The sequence below is a fragment of the Corapipo altera genome, unplaced genomic scaffold (assembly GCF_003945725.1).
Source record: "Corapipo altera isolate COAL_440 unplaced genomic scaffold, ASM394572v1 95, whole genome shotgun sequence".
In the NCBI taxonomy this organism is placed as follows: Eukaryota; Metazoa; Chordata; class Aves; order Passeriformes; family Pipridae; genus Corapipo; species Corapipo altera.
Window position 1 is genome coordinate 550,410 of NW_020884947.1, and position 18,884 is coordinate 569,293.

Below are 18,884 nucleotides of genomic sequence, written 5' to 3' on the forward strand. Positions count from 1 at the left end.
AGTACCAAGTAACATCACTAAGCAAGTAGATAAATTTTAAATCCTAGGAAACTTTTTTTTTTTAGGTTTCTATTTTAGATGTAACAATCCTGAGCTGAACTTAAATGCTGCCTTAGTCACTGAATCTTTTTTCTAGATTTAGCTTTACATCTGTATAGGGGAAAAAAACCTGATAAAAAATTGGATTAAAGGAATAAAATGTAAGGGAGCATAAGAGGTTGTGACATAGATGGAGAAAACAGAGTTAGAATCAGAGTAGAAGATGAGAGAATCTTGAGAGTTCTATGCAACCAATTTTCTTTTAGTTACAGGGTTTCTTATGATGTTCAGTGTTACATGATGTGCAATTTCTGAATCTGTGCATTTACTTTACAGAATTTAAACAAGCTTCTTAGCTATAAAGAAATCTCTGAGAGATTTGATTTGCCAGATTCCAACGGAGACGAGGATCAGTGTTTGTACTATAGCCCACCACAAAATATTGCTGTTGGTTTCTTCACTTGTCTTCCGAAATTTTTCTTCACGTTCCTGAAGAATAAAAGAAAAGCATAATTATTACTTTTTGGCATCTACATGTTTCGTGCTTCTGTCCAGGTAACCAGACAGGCATCCCTCTTCTGCGTAGTGGTGAACACTTCTTTTCGTGTTGATAAAAATGGAAGTTTGTATTTATCCATATGATGGGTATCTTTACAAATCAAAACTGAGAAGCAGACACACTGTATCCCCAAGCAGAAAGGCAAACAGAACTTCCCTTATTCACAGAAAATATATTGTGCTAAATATGTTCCATTAGTACAGGCTTTAACCTTTTTAGGTTTGCAGTCACATATTGCTGTCAAGAACCCTTTTGCAGCCAAGTTTCTGTTTTTAGGTAACTAGTCGATATATTTCAAACACAGTCTGACTGCCTGCGTACGAATGGAAAAGTGAAGAGAACGGGTGTTCACTTGTTTGAAGGAGGGCTTTATTTCTAACTGCATGGAGATTTTAAATATACACTCAGTCATTTCCTTCCCCACTCCAATAAAGTTTATGCACATAGGACCAGCATGGAAACAACAGCTGGAGACATCACCCACAGCGGTACCTGCCACCTGCTCAGCTGCTGGGGCTGACTCTGGCCAAGAACACTCTTATTTGGAAAACTCTGCTTTAAAATAACACCTGCTGCTATAAAATAACACCTGTTGCTATAAGCGTGAGTTCTCAGTCATTAATTAGTTTTTAGGTTACTGCTTAAAAATATTTTGCAAGGCAATAGAGACAACTTTGGTTAAATACCAATAGATTTTTATGTGTTAGTTAAAAATAACACTGCAATTGAATAATAAACCTCATAATACTTTATAAATCAATAAGCCTATGTACAATATTTTTCAGCTTTTCCATTAGGGAACATACGTACTCTTTCATAGTCTTGTTCTTTGGATACATGATGAATTTGCTCAATTAGATGTTCTAGTCTGATATTAACTTCATCCACCTTTTCTTTGGCTTGAACAGCAGATTCATCAATAAAATGCTCTCCAACTCTAATGTCCAAATGGATACGCTGAAAACAGAAAATATATGCTCATTTCTGTGTCTTCTGCTTTTTCAAAATTCCTAAATTCAAATTAAAAATGAACCAATGGATAATTTCCCTTTAAGCTCATTACAGGAAAATAGTTTTAATTTCTTATAAAAATCCTTCCTAAAATTAGAATCAGGTGGTAAATTTAAAGTGCTCCTTAATTTTATTTTTAAATTAGTTATACAAATTTACAAACTTCACTAATGTTAGGGCATTATTTTATGGTAGTATTGGTTCAACCACCATGAAAATGTTTTCTTTGTCCAAAATACTTAAAAAAATAGACACCATAAGGCATGGTCATTATATTTCACATTCCATACTAATATTGCAGGAATTACATTCTTCAATAGCACTACAGGAAGTTTTTTGTAGATGCCTTTCTGGGTTTCCTCATGTAACTGTTGGGACTGTAAGACTGGAAGGAGACGAGCTGAATCACTCTTTGCCATTTAACATGGGTATCCATAGGGTATCTTTTTCTTTCTCCACACTGTTTATCCAGTATGAAGTATCTCCCAATATCCTGTAAGCTTTGTATTATCTATTGCAAAAATGCCTGAACCCAGCCCAGCAACAGAACTGTAGAAAGAAGAGCGAAGAACAGAACATGCAATATTATGCAACTTATTTTGTCATGAATTAAAAATTTTGCTAAAACTAATAGGAGGAATTTCTCCTAGAAGCCGATTTGTGCCTAAGAGAAAATAAAAAGGTTTTAGCCAAGCAAATAATCTGCCAAAACCTAGAACTTGATATTACCATGGTAGAAGTTGGATCTACTCAGACATCAACCACAAATGAAGAGCAAATTTTTCAGCTGTCTTGGAGTTAGCTAACTGTATAGCTAGAAATCCATCTCACAGTCTTATCATCCATTAATTAATTTATTTTGGTTTGAAGGAGTTCAGATAACCATCTGATTCTTACAGAAGACCACTGAAAAATTTAACTTAGCTAAAGAATGTTTTTCTTTTGTGACCTTTGTTCCCGCAAGTATAATTATAAGAGCAGTATTTTCCTTTTTAATTTCTGTGTTCTCAAGCTAAACAAACCACCTCATTTAATATTTGTGATATTAATATTCTCCTTCCCTACATCTTTTCACTTCTTTTAAATAGGATGACCAGAACTCTACATGGTGCATGTATCATGTAAAATCATATTAATGCAGCTCCATCTATACCAGACAAAAATCACCTGCATATCCTCAGAATCACATTTATGGTGTGTAGTTAACTATGATCAACCAAAGTTTTATCACCCTTACCCTTTCTAGTTGATAAGCTCCACCAATTTTTTTTATTATTAGAACCTGAGTGCTTTTGCAATGTGTATGCTTAAATTTCCATTCATTTCTATCAATCAGTCTGTAAGAACACTTAGTTATTCCAGTATAATAATCCCACTTCTGTACTGTTAGTTCTTCTCATTTCTGTGTCATCTACATGTTCCCAAAGTACACAGCTTGTATGAAATTTGACCTACCTCAACACATTTACAAGATGATTACCTTTAGCTGGTTATCTAACTCTTTTGCAGTCAACTTAGTTAACAAACAAACAAACAAACACTCTAGAGAGTAATTCTCACCTGTTCAACTATCTTTTGGGCTAAGGCATATATTTTCAAAACAGAATTTATAAATTTTTTTGCTGGAATAGATTAGAGCCATGATACCACCTCTGATGGGTTTTTTCTTTTCTTCCCAAAATCTGTGTAAAGACCAGCTTTGCTGGTAGTGGACAATAACAAGAATGCTAATATATTCTTCTTTGAATATCTCTCAAAAATTGAAATGTACATTTTCATTAGGAATTCAGTCTAAGTTAGTGAATGTTAGTCAAAAGTTAGTTTGTGTTAGTCAATCATTCATATCAGTCTTTTCGAACCAAATTAGTCATTCTTGTTGATCAGAATCACATTCAAAACACTTTAAAAATATTAAATCTCTCTATCATTATTAGCCTTGCCTCTTGAAAGCCAACTTCTTAAATAGAATAGTCTTTTTATCTCTTGATCTACATAATTCTGGTTTTGTCTTCTTTAATCACTAGGAAATGTCAGATTATCTGCTAGAAATTAGTCCAACTTCTAAACTAGTTTGTAATCTCTGTGGTTTGTAAACAATTTACAGCTGCAACAAAGAATACTTAAGAAATATACCTACCAGTTTACTTCCTGCAATTGCCAGAAGTCTTGTCGAGTTTGACTGGAAACAGATAATGTGCTCCCCAGAGAGATAGGATGTAAAAGAAAATGTTCCTTGTGGCCCATACAGTTTTGACAATAGTACCTGCAATTTAAATTTTATATGTGTTGGGTTTGTAAATTGTAAATACCAATAAAACTATCAAGACAGTAATGTGAATTGGATGCAAAAAGGAATCAATTAGCCTCCTGACATCATTAAATTTATCTGAATTTCAGGGCAGATTTAGAGAAAATTAAACTATTTTAGTTCACAGTGAACACTGAAATGTTATAGAATTCTGCAGTGTACAAAGCCAATGCTCTGTAAAGCATGCAAAGTTTGAAAACTAGGACCTCATCTAGACACGGAAATATATTATCCGTTGCTGGAAAGGCTCAGGACCTCATGGCAACACAGGCAGCTGCTCTGCATGAGGGCCACACCCAGCCTCAGGAAGATCTCAACTTTTGCAGTTCTGTTTATCATCAGCCTTCCTTTCTGCTGCTCAAGTACGTTCTGTACCATTTTACTTCATTAGTGAATTTTCTTTTTTTTCTTTAATTTAATTTCTTTTCTCATTTGTCACTTACTGTTCTTAATGACACACTTTCCCAAATCTGATAGTAATGCAAAAATTGAGCATGCACATAATTATCAAATATCGTAATTTCTGTTTACTTTGATAGAAATCACGAGGTTCTTAAACCTTTTAGCATCAAAATACCAAACTAGCTGGTAAACTGTAGATTTACTTTTTCTCCAGAAGTGTCTTTTATTTTTAGATATTGCTGCCTGCCAGTGCCAGAAGTCAACATATAAATCCTACAGAAACATTCATAGAGCATATTTACCTCACCAGAAGGAGTTGAGACAGTCACATACATTCCCAAACCAGGAGCAGATTCAAGAAAATCGTGTTTATGTATATCCCAGCGTTGTACTTTGTAATTCCCTGAATAAGAACATGGATAAATCCATTAAATAAAACATAGCTTCACATTAAACATCTTCATTGCTTTTTCGGGAAAAAATATAAAGATAAATGATTAACATTAAGACAATATATGTATTTCATGTGTTTATGATTAAAAGTGCTCAGGGGTACTTTACATTACTGTGAAATGCAATAAATTTTTACTACACCAGAAAATATTCTGTAGTACTACAAATAATGGTTAATTAACAAGAAGTACTTTCTGATTACTCCTAAAACTCTGGCAAGATTAACCTCCAGAAGGCATGCTGAGACCCCCAAAAGCATAATGTGCTGTAGTCAAATTCCATTTTTCGGATTGTTTTTCATATTTATCACATTATTTATTAAAGAAAAAGAATAATCTGTATTATTTTTTTGCTATCCCCTTGAAATCTTGCATGTACAGTCTTGTAGATTAATTTAATGTGCTTGTGGTATCCCAGGTGAAATGAAACTTTAGTACATCTTGAATTGTCTCTTTCCAGACCGGCATTAATCAAAAAAGTAACTCTCTCATTCATATGGGGAAAACCGTGTTACAGAAATTCTGTTGTGAATGAGTACATCAGTCAGAATGTATAGAAACACATATGGAAGCAGCAGTTCTGCAGCTGTAGAATTAAAAGACATTGTTTAGTCAGTAAAGCACTCTGAAAAACTGCACTTCTTTTTGAGTGATGGACACACACAATGCGTGAGGACTTTATTCCTACTCCCTGCTGTGGGGAGTAATTTTCAGTGTGCCTTTTCCTTAGCACTAATGTTTTAGTATATTCATCAGTCACAGAATTTCCTGTTACATTAAAAGTTATCTTTATTATTGCATAGGTTAGATAATCATAGAGCACTGACAGGTACCTACCAAATACCAACGTGTCACTGGGAAGATCTTCAATTATACATTTCTCTTCTCTTTCTCCAGTGTGAAAATACAAAGCAAGTGAAAAAGAAATCCAGAAGTTCATAAATAATCCTATTAGTTGTTTTTTCATGGTTTTTTTATATATCCCTACTGTACTGCTATTGAAGAGAAATAGTTACATACAAATGCCTGTAGTCCTGTAGTTGTTCCTTGTTTGCTTCTTATCAGCGTATTTTTGAGAGAGGAAAAAACTGTGAGAAAAGGCAGCTGGTGGTTACACGTTTATAAATAACTGCAATATGTTCTGGAGAATGAGATAACATGAAAAGGACACCTTGTAAAATCTTTTTTCTTTCCCAGCATCTAGATTAAAATTTTATTTTATACACTTATAAGAGCATGAAACTGAAAGGGCCTCTCAGTTCCCTAGATTACTGTGAGTAACCACACTGGCTATCTCTTTCCAAAAACTGCTCAATTTTCAGTTTAAATGAAGTTATTAAGTTGTATTTCCTATTTATTCTGGGTGATTATTTCAGAACTTCACTCCTCTTTTATTAAGAAGTCTTGTAATTTCCATCCTGGAAAATCACTGGACAAATGTATGCACCTGCATAAAACCACAGGGACTACATAAAAGGTGTGGAAGAAATTTAAAGAAGTCAAAAGAACTTGAACAGTAAAAGAATCTGAAACATTAATGAATATGATACTTCAGGGAAAAAATAACAATATTAACACTTTCAGAATAAGATTTTTTTTATATAAGAATGTCTATTTCTTAGACACTGCCTAATAAATTCTCTAGAGAAAGCTACAGAGTAACTTGAACAAAGATTGAGGTTTTTATTTTTATCTGTGGTACTAATATAGACCAATATGTTTGCTTAATGACAAACTCATCTATCACTCAAATGTTCTTTGTCTTATAAACTGAGATCGCTGTGTCTGAAAGGTTGGCCTCAATGTCAGAGGATATGTGGTTGTTTTCCAGCGGGGAGGACCCACCTGTGGGATCATTTCCAGTAAGGAACTCATTTTTTGTTTCAGAAGCTCCTGTTGAAGGGTCTGTAGTTTGATCACAGACTGCCCAGCCCTACCATTGTCCTCAGCAGCACCTGGCATTTGCAGGGCAATGGTTCAAAGAGTGATGCTCTTGAAGCATCTTTGATGAACCTCTCGCTTGACTTCTGAGTTCTGTCATCTTGACTTCAGGGTATGGGATGATGCTACCTCAACTGCACACATACAGGCCATAAATGTGGGACACAGTGCCACAGATAGAAAACATTCCTTGATGGAATGTTACCAACATTTATTTTGCTTGAAAAGGTGGAATTTGGATTTTATTTTATGTTTTATTTTTGTATAGACCAGGTTGTTCAGAGCCCCAGCCAGCCTGGCTTTGAACACTTCCAGGCATTGGGCATCCACAACTTCTCTAGGAAACCTGGTCAAGTGCCACACCATGCTTACAGTAAAGAATTTTTTTCCAAATATGTAATCTAAACCTACTTTCTTTCTGTTTGAGCCCATTCCACCTTTTTCTATCACTACATATCCTTGTAAAAAGTCCCTTTCCATCTTTTTTATAGGCTTTCTTCAGGTACTGGAATGCTCAATTAGGTCACCCTGAAATCTTCTCTTCTCCAGGCTGAACAATCCCAATCCTCTCAGCCTTTCCTGGAAGAGACATTGCCGTTGAAGACTGAGGAAAAAAAGTTGCTGAGTACCTCAGCCTTCTCCTCATCCATTGTAACCCATTTTCCAGCACTGTGTATTGGGTGGGTACACCTTCTTTGACCTTTTTTTTTCTAGCTAACATACATGTAGAAGCTCTTCCTGTTATTCTTTATGTCCTTTGTCAGATTCAGTTCCAGCTTCATCTTGGCCTTCCACGTCCCGTCCCTATACAAGTGAACTTAATCTCTATACTCTTCCCAGGTTACCTGTCCTTGTTTCCACTGTCTGTGCATTTGCTTCTTTCCCTTTTGTTTGATCAGCAGGTCCCTACACAGCCATGCCGGTCTCTTGCCTTCCTTGCCTGATTTCCTGCTCCTGGGGATTGCTAGCTTTTGCACTCTATGGAAGACTTCCTTAAGGATCTACCAACTCCGTTCTGCTCGCTTGTCCCCGAGGGCAGTTTCCCAGGGGATCCTGTTGACTATCTCCTTGATGAGCTGGAAGTTCACTCTCCTAAAAAGTTCAGGGGCCAAACTTTACTCCTTATCTGACCCATACCCCTCAGGTCTGCAATCTCCAATGCTGCATGATCCTTGCAGCCCGGGCTGCCTCCAATGTTGATGTCCCCAATTAACTCACTTAAGCTGGTGGCCATCTGGTCTGGTATCACATCCCCTCTGGTAGGGCTGTCTATTCCCTGGCTCGAGAAGTTATCCTCCAATCTTTCACGTGTTCACAGTTCACCATCTTTAAATTCCTTAAGGTATTGGAAAAAATTGTTCTCAGTAATGAGGTACCTTATTCCATTATAGGAATTTAGTTTGGTGTTGATTATTTCTGTAGGACCACAGTTTAATTCTGTGGTGACTTTTTGACTACTACACTTACCTTTAACCATGTCTTCCATTCTGCAATAATATCTACCAAGGCATCAAAGCTGATCCTTCCTATAAAACACTCTTGAAAAAAATTGTCTTTACAAATCCATTTCAAGCTTCCTTCCAAAGTGCTTTCTGAGATTAGCTTAACCCAGGAGTTAATTTGCCCATTTCCTTCCCTAAATCTCATGTGTTTAGGACCACAGCATCTTGGCTGCCAGCCATCTGTAACACTAGTTGTAAAGGAAAAGGAAGGAAGAGCTTCTCTGCACTTCTTCCCAGTCCTCAGACTTTTAAGAGAATTCCAAGACTGCAGAAAGTAAAAGCTACAAGGTCCTAGCAGTATCCACACAGGGATAATGTACCTCACTAATCAGTTTAATAATGATATATTATGAGAAATACGCTCCATCATTAGAATGTGCTTCACTCGCTGTATCCGTAGTCTTGCCCCAAGTAATGACTCCATGCCTGGGATTTTGCAAAGGGAATACCTGGAATGATCTATGGCCAAACATTACATAACTACAAGGGCATCCTTAAAGAATGTCATGTGTATCAAGGTCTCCTGAAGTCACGGCTTACAAAAAAATCCCATATCCAGGTAACTGGCTGGATAGAAAAGTTCTGCTTTTGAAGGAAGCTGCAGTGAATATTCACGTATGTAAACAGTCTAAAGTAGCAAAGTTATATATCACTGACTGGAGTTTCCTGAAATGTGTTGGCTTGTTGTATATTCGCTTCCCTTTCTACTCCACCACTCCCCAAGTTTCCTTTGGGAAACTTTTGGCTCCAGGAGTTCGAGTAAACACTGGGACTACTCCACTCACAGTTCTTTTCTTGTAGGACTGAAACCCCAGATTCAGGTCATATATACAATTGCAAATGCAGATATTCTTTTACTGAACCTGGCCCTCTATTTGCTCTGGGCATATGAAGAAGCAAAACTCTAATGTTAATAGAACTTCCAGGAATGTACCTCCAAGGATACCTTGTGGTTTGTGGGTTTGTTTTTCCTAAGGCATGATTTAGACTTGAATCTGAGATCTGCCCAAAGCCTTTATTGAGCCTAATTTGTCACTCAACAATCAATAAATTTGAAATTAGTTCCTGTCCTCAGAGAGTATTTAAATATATACTTCGATGTATGCATAGGTTTTCTGAGATGATGGTAAATCTGTAAAAATATAGTAGATGAGTGTAACAGAAAACACAGAATGACTAACATTAATATAAAAAGAAGAAAGAAAAATATTGATAGTTAACTAAACACAAAATAGTGAGTTACACTATTCCCATTATAGAGTGGAAACAGGGGAACCTGAAAAAAAAACAACCAGACATGATAAAAAGAGTAAGTGAAAAAATTTTGAAGAATGGGCAAGAGTGAGAATCTGAAGAATAAGAGATGCAGAGATTCCTACAATGAGCTCTAAAAACTGTGTTTAACAGCATTTGGAGGAGAAACTAATTCTAATCTGATAAAGTTTCAAATTTATTTAGGTCTTTACAAGATTTATCTCCTGGAAAGAAATACAGAGAACCTTTTGAATGTTTCAGCCCTATGGAGAATACAGTGTACTCGTTTAAGGACACGAGAAATTTTCTTGTATTTGGCATATTCCTAAAACAACCTTTTCAAATCAACTCTCCTGTTCAATATCTGCACTGTATATTTGTGAAATTGTGGTGTGCTGTAAAAGCTTTGTGAGCTGACTGCAGACTTACTCTGTTGAGTAAGTGTTATTCCAAAATCCTTTTCCTGGTTGGTAGCCACAACTCTTCATAAGCCATATGTTACATTCATTTTATAACAGTTATTCGAGCATTAAAACTTGCAGTCAGGAACACTTTCTGACATGTTGTGTTTTGTTGTCATTGTGTATACCTGAATTTTAGATACTATTAAAAATTGCTAAATTTTCTCTGTAAAAAGTGGAAAAAGAGCAAATAAATAGCAGCAACACATTTAAAGAAACATGGACAATATTTACTGCTTATATAAAGGTAATGATATAATTTATGTTATGGTCAACAGCATTTATTTTGAGATAGTTGTCTCATGAGTGACACACACCAACAATCAGTTTTTGAATCTCAACCAACACATTTAATTCAGTTCAGAAGTTTTCTAGTAGTATCCACACTTCTATATTTTTCTAGTAATTTTGTTGGCTGAGTGTCCTCATGGCAGTTATTCTTCTCGCTTTTGAGAAAAAAAAAAAGAAAAAGACATTTTCATATATTCGTGAGTCTCAAGACAAGTTTACTCACTTTCACTATTGTCTTAACCATGCTGCAAACATCTGGTCACTCTGACTTATGTAAGTAGTTTCTGAAGAAATGCACGTTAAGCATATTTAGAAAGACAAGAAAAATGCCAATAAATTATAAAAACATAATTTAGATGAAAAATTAATTTCTAGGTATAAATATCTGTAGATAATCAAATTACAGTATTTAAGAAGGCTATTAGTTTAGATGTTGTAATTGATTTTTATTCATGTGAACTACAATGTTTCCAAATGTCTTCTTTTCTGCCACTAGAGGGTACTCCAAGAACTTACAGTGTATTGAAGGAAGGATTTATTTGGGGGTTTTTGGTCTGTAAGTGATCGAGTATTGTTGTCATACTAAACCTTAGAAATTTAACCCCCTAAAATCTTGACATTAAATAGCAACTTTCAAAACCACTCTTATACACCTTTTCATCAAACTAGTGCAGCATATCCAAATTCTAAAGAACACTGATTGACATGTAGTTTAGATTTAAACTTATCCTACTTTTAAATTATCTAGGTTATTATCTTTTCTTTATTTCAGACACAGTTTTCTGGTTCACATGGTGTCTCTTCATCCAGGTTTGGACAAGGCATTCCATTATTGGCAGGCTGAAGAAGCACAAAACGAGTTCTGATCTTGGTCCCTGTTTCTCTGCAAACACCTCTGCAGAGACCCCAGGAAGACCATTGGGAAACCTCACAGTCCAGGGGTGTTTCTGCAATACACACAATAAAAACGTAATTCTACATGAAGCTGTACTTGAATCAAATACACAGTTGGAAAAGCATTAAGGAATTATGATCAAATAGCATCCTTTCTTATACAAAAAATCCATGTGATAATAATAAAATCCATATGTTGTCTCTTAAATTAAAAAAAAGATCTGGTTTCATCTCCTAAGCTCGTGAACAATGATATTATTGTTATTGCAATCTAGAGCATGTCTGAGATATTATATCAGTAGTGCAGCATATTATCTATTGAATTGAAAATACAGAATTCCTTTAAAAGAAAACTATGCTTGAAATAATTGCACCCCAAAGACTGAATTAAAAAACATTTACTGTCAATTTTATAACTCATTTGCCTTTTCACGGCTTACTAGAAACGCTGAGACTAAAGCTTTTCTCTGGTTTGTTTGGGTATATTTATATTTCTTAGCTATTGTTCCTATAGTTGGTCATATCGAATTCCATTTTAATTTTATTACAATTTTTCTTCAGAAATAAAGAAAAGTCTCATTTCTTACATTAAATCATCTTACTATTGTTTGGTGTGTATACTACTCCCCCTTTTGCCAATAAAGATGTTCTGTCACTGTAAGCTTTCTAATACTAAAAGGGGTTTCAGTATAATTTGCCTCAGGAAAAGAAATTAGAAACTCTAAAGTACTTTGCACAATGTATGCTTCTGGTGAAAATATCTCTCATAAAAGCATGGCTGAGTATTCCTTAGCAGGTTACATTAAAATATTGCTTGTCACAGGAAGTTGCATCAACACTTCCTGTTACAGCATTTGCAGGTAAAATAGGTGTGCACAAAACCATCTTTAAATGCCACACTAAGTGTGTGACACCTGGTATAAATTTCTGGCATTACAATAACCTCACCACTTCTGCTGTCATCACTCATTCCTGTTTCTAGAAGGAATGAGGGACACAGCTTGACCTCTGGTAATTAAATCTGTCCTTTTGATTCTGGAATATGTTTTTAAGCAGACTGATTTACTGGTGAGCAAGTGGGGATTTGTGATTAAAAATTAATTTTGAAATACCATACTTTAAATGCATTGTTTTAAATTTATGCCCTAAAGAGGGCCAAATGTTCATTTTGAATGCTGTGGGACAGACATAACTGCAAATGAGGTATGTAACAGTCACTTTGAATGTGTCTTGTTTACTAACAGAAGTACATTAAACCACTATAAATTGATAAATACCTTTATTAAAGTAAAAATCACACATTAGTTGTGTAGAGAATGAGCTTTATTTTAGTGGCTGTGAGGTGTCCAGCACAGACCCATGCAATACTCAGACATTATAGAGAAGCTCTTGGAGCATGGCAACTCTTCTGGGAGTGCATTGCTCCCTTTTTTAATTCAGGGATTTGGAAATCATCCTTAAGACTGACTTGAGTCAGTAGTTTGCATATCTTCCTACCTGGTCAAGGTTATTAGCTAATATTTTTAAGAAAATAAAAATGAGAACCTGATTTTTGTTGTCATGATTTATGTTTCTATTGCAAATAAATCTAGAACAATTGAATTATATCAATTTTTATTGCACATAACTGTCAAGCCTTGTGACCCAGAAAGAGACAACAATAATAGTTCTTGGCTTCATCATCATGTAAAAACTTAAGGATGAATATTTACTTTAAAGTTGCAAAGAGTTTGGGAACTCTGATTCTGATCAAGTGTCATTTGTTTCTCATAAAATTCACTGATCTACACTGATACAAAGGCTTGAGTAGCTCTTACTGTGGATGCAACCCAATCCTTTGAACCACAGCTCAAATATGCAATCCCTCCCTTATTCTTTCAGGAATTCTCTTTTATGTCAACTGGCTTGTTTTATTTCCCATGTGTGAGTCTGGAAACTATTCCTATGCAGATAGGAGAATATTCTGCCTGATCACCTGTTTCATCCACATCACCTGCCAGATTTCCACATATTTCTGAGTGAATGAAAATAACAGAATTGAGAACATCAATGAACTAATCACTTACCTGAGACAGAGTCTATTATTTCGTTGCTTTTGGCTGGAAGATTAATATAAGGTGCAGAAAGACCCAGCTGGCTTTTCTTTAATTTCACCATTGTTACTTGAGCAATAGGTGGCAAAATTTTGAGTTTTGGATAATAAAATGAGTTTGCTGGGTGACTTGGAGAGGAGCAAGTGATCTGCAAAATTAAAAGGGGAATATTAACCAAATGACATGATATTGGTAAGAAGATAACTGTAAAATCATGTTTATACATCATGCTAATACTTTTTGGCAAGTTAATTGAGTAGAACCAGTTTCTGTGAACCTCAGTTCTCCTAACTGTGCTGGTAGTCCCAGAATTTTTATGGAGAATGCTTTGAGGCAGGGAACAATGAATTTCATCAACTTTGGATAGCAGACTGTGCTGGGAGGTACTGAAAACACAGTAATGTATGGAAGGTTTGATGGAAAAAACTGGCTGAATATTAAATAATAATATTAAGTATGCTGTCATATGGATATAGGAGGCCAAATGCATTGTTTTCCAGGTTCTCTGTACCTTTTCTCATTACTCATTAGCACAGGATTTGTCTCAAGGAAAACTGACCTTTAAGAAGAGATTAACTGAATACTTATAGTATTCAAAACATTTTAATCAAAATCCTCTGTTCCCCACCATTTTTAAATGGCAAAAGCAAAGTTTGAGGCATATAGAGGATCAAATGAGCAAAAGAGATTGGGGGCATTGCAATAACAGTGAAGTTCTTTGCTTTCCTTTAAGTCCTTTCCCTCAGATGCAAGTTTCAGGTTTCAGCAGTGCTTTCAACTAAACTCCTCCTCACATCAGTATTCACTACTAAGAATTTTACTGTTTAGATACATATTTCATAATGTCAGGACTCTTGCAAGTATTTTTATTTTCCTGGTGCTTTAAGGATTGTTTAATGTCATCTAAAACCTGTCAGCTTTTCTATAAAATAATTAAAATGCAGAGACAAGTTTTCGTGAACCGTCTGCATCCTACCTAATAAATTTCAAAGACACAGAAAATAAACAAAACCGGTGAGTTTATCAGCTGTGTAATAAATCCATGTGTAGAGAGCATCAGCACTCCCAAATACTAAAATCAGTTTCACAATTATAGAACAGTTATCTTTTAAAGGGAAATCTCAAAACATATCAGTATGGAGTGCTAAACTCTGTACATACCTCTTGAACTGTCTCCTGTGGAATAGTGGCAAAGTTTGGTGAGGAAAATGTGAAACCACTATCAGTTCCAGCATCATATGGATATAGATCTACTGACACTTCATCCATCCAGCGGTCTCCTTCACAGAGATTTAGGCTGTCAATACCCACAAACCAGTCAGGGCTTGGAACAATTCGTACAACAAATGAAACCTAGTGAAACAAAATTATCCATCAGGATTGCATCACTCGTTTTGGAATGCTTCGGTCCTGCTTACAGTAATTTTAACTCGAAAATTTTGGAATAATTTCATTATGTTCTTCTACTTTATAGAAACTGTACAGTGCTCCCTGCAATGTGACATGCTTTTTCATAACTCTTTGCATTATATTGTTCCTACAAGTGAGAAGTCAAATATTTAATTTTGGGTGCTGGTGACATAAAATAAACTTTTGAAATTAATATGTATGTTTACTTACTAAGGGATGTCTTGGATGCACTTCTAATTCAGTGGAGGTTTGTCCTGTACCACTGGTAATTGCAGGAGCAGAGAAGATTCCATGTACACTCTGAATTTTCTCTCCAGCTTCTTCTATTTCTTTCATTAATGCCCATGCTTCACCCTTTTCAGCAAAATCACGTACACCATTGCTGGCATATTCATTTTTTTTCCACATGCTGTAGTCAGAACTATGAGTAACACCTATTTGAGTGAATACATGGCATGACATAAAAGTCTGATTTACAATGTGCCTATTTCTTCATTTTCTCTGTTTTATTTCTGAGGTTAAAAAAAAATGTGCATAAAATTGAGTGAACACTAAAACATTTGGCTTATCACTGTTTGTTTCAGCTGTGGCCAATTGAAAACAGAAGTCAATTGAAAACAGTTGCAGATTTTTGGAAAATATTGTGGATACTTCATTTTATGAATTTCATTCTTAATAACTTTGGCATTTTTTTCCTTTTCCATTAGTTATCTTAAATTTGACTATTAAGAAATAAAAAAAAAAAACACCACAGAGGTCCAGAGATTTACCTGCTGTTAAAACTGTGCATACTTGACTTACCTAGCAGGGATGACCACTGTGCTGGGGGCCTGTAGAGTGGATACTGCTTAGGGAAAGCAGTCTGACTCCATTTCCCTATGAAGATTATCCTGTACTTAGCAAGTTCCTCTGCTGTGCAAATAGAATCATCCCCCACAGGCAAGCTGCTGGCATAACCTAGTATAGTTACAAGTACTGTCCAGATAACTTTACAGGAGCAGTAGACAAACATCAGGTTTTCCATTCCCTTCCACACAAAAAGAAAAAAAAATCTGTTAGCCATATTAGTCACTCAAAATTAATAACAGTTACCTAATAAAATCTAATGTAGCATCAGTTATAACCTAAAAGAAAGCAGATATCTGAAACAATAAAAATTTTTATGCTTCTAAAAGCATTGCTATAATGCTTTCAGATTTGTAATTTCCATGCTATATAGAACAAATCTGTAACTTTACCTGGGACAAGTGTTTCTAATGAAAATAGAAATATCTTATCCTTGGCCATAGTACTACCTCTGAGAAAAATCTGTTTCTGATTTTCTTTTGAAATCTGATTAGAGTCACATCTTGATTTAATTAGAGTAGCAACTGTTTCTGTGGAAAACATTAGTGGTGTATTTATTCTTCTAAAGATTAAATTGCAGGTTACTTTGCCAAAAGAAATGATTTATTTTAAATTTGTGTTCTACAAAGGCTGTTTTATAGCATAACATTTAAAATCAAATACATTTCATATTTATATAAATTTACTTAGCTGTCATAATGTGGATTAAAAATAGGTTGTAATTCCTTTAGATTGTCTAAACTACACAGTTCTAAAAACTAATATTTTTTAAAAGTTACTGTCATAGCTTGTGCAAATTTTGTTTTTAAATTAACATGGTAATTGCATCAGACTGTTGAACTCCAGCAATTGTTTAAAATAACAGCCTTTAAAAATGATTTTTAAATGTTTCTATCCTTTGAGAAAACTATACAAACATAACTAAATTTCTAATAATATATTAATTTGTAAGAATAGCTGCGAATACTCACTAAATATTCCTCTGGAGCACTGGTAGTGGGAGAGCACCTGCTTTTGCTGGCAGCTGAGTTGGTCTGCAAGAGAAGACAGTAGGAGTCTTGCTATTTATGCCTGAAGAGGGTCCCTTTGGTCCAACAATTATTGCAATCTTTAGACTTTCCAGGTTTGCAAAAATCATGCCATCTTCTTGTTTGCAATCTCTTTGGAAGGACTAGCAGAGGTTTCCTGTCTGTCAACTGGTTCAGGTTCCTTATCAGAAGACTGGGGTGCCGAAAAGACAAAATGCTTTTAAAAAATACCTTGGATTCTTAGTAACAGTTCGAGTTTTCTGGTGCCTTTACAGTTCTCTGCTCTTATTAATGCCTCCAAGCTATACAAATGAACTGATTCCAACACTGAAATAGTTCTGGTGAATACACTTTAAATGAGAAACATGTTTTCTTGTAAGTTTTGTTGTCTGACAGATGCTCCTTCCAAACATTTACAGAGAGCTTGCTCACTCTCACACACCATATGTATGTGTTCAAATAAAAGGGGTGAGGCAGCTAAAAATGTCAAGAGAAAAAAAAGTTACATTTCATAATTGCACATACTGACACAGACTGTGTCTCCTGCAAATATGAATTAATTTAAAGTAGTACAGTGTACATTTTTGTGTTGTACAGGACCGTGTGCTGGATGATGAAAGGGCTCTGTAACGTTGTGGTTTCTTTGGAAAGAGTGGTTTTGGGAAGCTTGGAGATTTTTCTTAGCTGTCTTCAGAGTGAAAACCCCAAATAAAAATCTTATTATTACAGTTAAATTATACATCCTCTGTAGCACAGTACGAATACTTACATCACTAAAACTATTTAAATTGTCTATGAAAAAATATGCATTATATAGTGACCCAATTAAAAATAATGTTTAATCTTTATTTTAAGTTATTTTCCCCATCACCTTTCAAATAAGAGAAAACAAGGGCTTTGTGCCATCCCTATAAGGTCCTTGGCTGATCAGCAAAGGCAGTTAAGTTCAAAATTTTACAGTGAACCATGAAGATAATATTGCATAGAGTTTGTTTTAGAAATTGTGAGGAATGTCACTTAAGTATTTCCACAGATCTCTAACATGATGGTACAGCACATGGGAAAAAAGCAAATAAGACCAGTTATTTTTCAGATGAAACCCCCAGGCCATGACAGGTTAAGCACACAGCATATAGATGAAGTGACACACATTTGTCCAGCAGGAGGGAGTTACCAAACATGTTAGAGCTTTGTGGCACTTTAACTGGAAACTTCCCTGCTGCCCCTCACCCGTGGTAAATCCAAGCCAGGAGGTGAATAAACTGGGATGCCTGAATGGAATTTCCATTGATTATTCTGCTGACAAAATGGAATCTCTTGCAAGTTTCAACATAGATGGAGACAGCACCTGTAGCCACAATTCCTCTGTATCTGGATAGCTTATGGGAATCCTGTAGGACATTAAGCCATCTAGGAAGGGACATGCCCTTATTTCCAAGGTCTCTTCCTCCATCCTATGTTAATGCTATGCTTTCCATAATTGATTTCTGTTCCAGGAGCCAGACTCCACTAAGAAAAAGAGCAAAGAGCCTTCATGCATACTTTTATACAAGTTCTTTGAGTGTTTTTTGAAGGATGATATTGAATCACGTCCATCTCACTCCCTCCTACGCACAGAATTCCAGATTCACAGGTTTCTTAGAGATTTTAATTTAATAACATCAGAAGGGGGTGATCTTTCCAGCCCATGCAGTCTCTAGGAGAATTATACGAAGGTATAAAAGTACATTGCTCAGAGCACTATTAGAAGTACTTAAGGCTTGCATATATATTACTAAGCAGCTGTAAACTTCAGTAGGCTTTGTTGTTTATCATCACAGTTACTGAGCCAGTGAAGTTCTCATGTTGAAACATACTGTGGCACTGCCAGGACGGCACTTAAAATGGGAACAAAGCAACTGGCTCTGGATCTGGCACAGAATTATGTAATATATCAGACTGGCCTTTTCCTTTCGAAGATAAATTACTGGCAAAAGGCACATCACCAAACTAGATTATTCTGGTTCCATGGCTATGTGTTATGAATGTACCCAGGAACAGGACAATACATGCAGGCTGTATGATTTGGCACCGGACTTTTCCTTGTTTACAGTGAGGGGTTTACTATGACAGATTTCTCAGGATTAAATTCTTCAGGACCTAGAGCCCTACTCTTATCTTTGTGGGATTTCTAATGAAATTGTTGGACAAAATACTGTAAATTTATTTAATTATCTTCTCTCCCTACCTCCCATGGGTGAGGGAGAGAGGAAAGAAGAGAAAAAAATAAACAACATGCAGAGTAATGTTGTCAGAAAATACTAATTTGAGGATTCACAGTCTTGTTTCTTTAAATAGAAACTGTGCTAAGTGTAATCAGTCTCTGACATTGTGAAGGACATCAAAACACCAAA

At 35.5% G+C, this 18,884-nt stretch overlaps 2 protein-coding genes across 3 annotated transcripts; both read right to left on the reverse strand.

Annotated features, from left to right (window-relative positions):
- Positions 1-245: 245 nt before the first annotated feature.
- LOC113956319 (transmembrane emp24 domain-containing protein 11-like) lies at positions 246-5,818 on the reverse strand. Its single transcript, XM_027662724.1, has 5 exons — positions 5,609-5,818; positions 4,622-4,722; positions 3,747-3,872; positions 1,409-1,555; positions 246-528 (listed from the first exon to the last, which is right to left on the reverse strand). Exons 1-5 carry the CDS (start codon positions 5,736-5,738, stop codon positions 379-381), a joined length of 654 nt encoding a protein of 217 aa, XP_027518525.1. The 5' UTR covers positions 5,739-5,818; the 3' UTR covers positions 246-378.
- A 3,397-nt stretch (positions 5,819-9,215) lies between these two features.
- SPON2 (spondin 2) lies at positions 9,216-16,803 on the reverse strand. 2 transcript variants are annotated; one of them, XM_027662722.1, is made up of 6 exons: positions 16,441-16,803; positions 15,419-15,651; positions 14,828-15,051; positions 14,369-14,560; positions 13,181-13,355; positions 9,216-11,167 (listed from the first exon to the last, which is right to left on the reverse strand). In XM_027662722.1, exons 1-6 carry the CDS (start codon positions 16,599-16,601, stop codon positions 10,989-10,991), a joined length of 1,164 nt encoding a protein of 387 aa, XP_027518523.1. In that variant the 5' UTR covers positions 16,602-16,803; the 3' UTR covers positions 9,216-10,988. The 2 variants fall into 2 exon arrangements, with proteins under 2 accessions (XP_027518523.1, XP_027518522.1); XM_027662721.1 differs by having other exon boundaries at positions 15,419-15,644; positions 16,435-16,741.
- Between the last annotated feature and the right edge of the window lie 2,081 nt (positions 16,804-18,884).

Excerpts from the sequence above, each read along its gene's own strand:
- LOC113956319 (XM_027662724.1), bottom strand. The coding sequence starts at position 5,738 with ATGAAAAAACAACTAATAGGATTATTTATGAACTTCTGGATTTCTTTT. Across the intron at positions 1,556-3,746 it reads CAATTGCAGGAAGTAAACTG|CGTATCCATTTGGACATTAG; the intron begins GTAGGTATATTT and ends TTCTGTTTTCAG. Across the intron at positions 529-1,408 it reads AAGAACAAGACTATGAAAGA|GAACGTGAAGAAAAATTTCG; the intron begins GTACGTATGTTC and ends TTTATTCTTCAG.
- SPON2 (XM_027662722.1), bottom strand. The coding sequence starts at position 16,601 with ATGATTTTTGCAAACCTGGAAAGTCTAAAGATTGCAATAATTGTTGGA. Across the intron at positions 15,052-15,418 it reads ACAGTGGTCATCCCTGCTAG|GTGTTACTCATAGTTCTGAC; the intron begins GTAAGTCAAGTA and ends TCACTCAAATAG. Across the intron at positions 14,561-14,827 it reads TGCATCCAAGACATCCCTTA|GTTTCATTTGTTGTACGAAT; the intron begins GTAAGTAAACAT and ends TTGTTTCACTAG.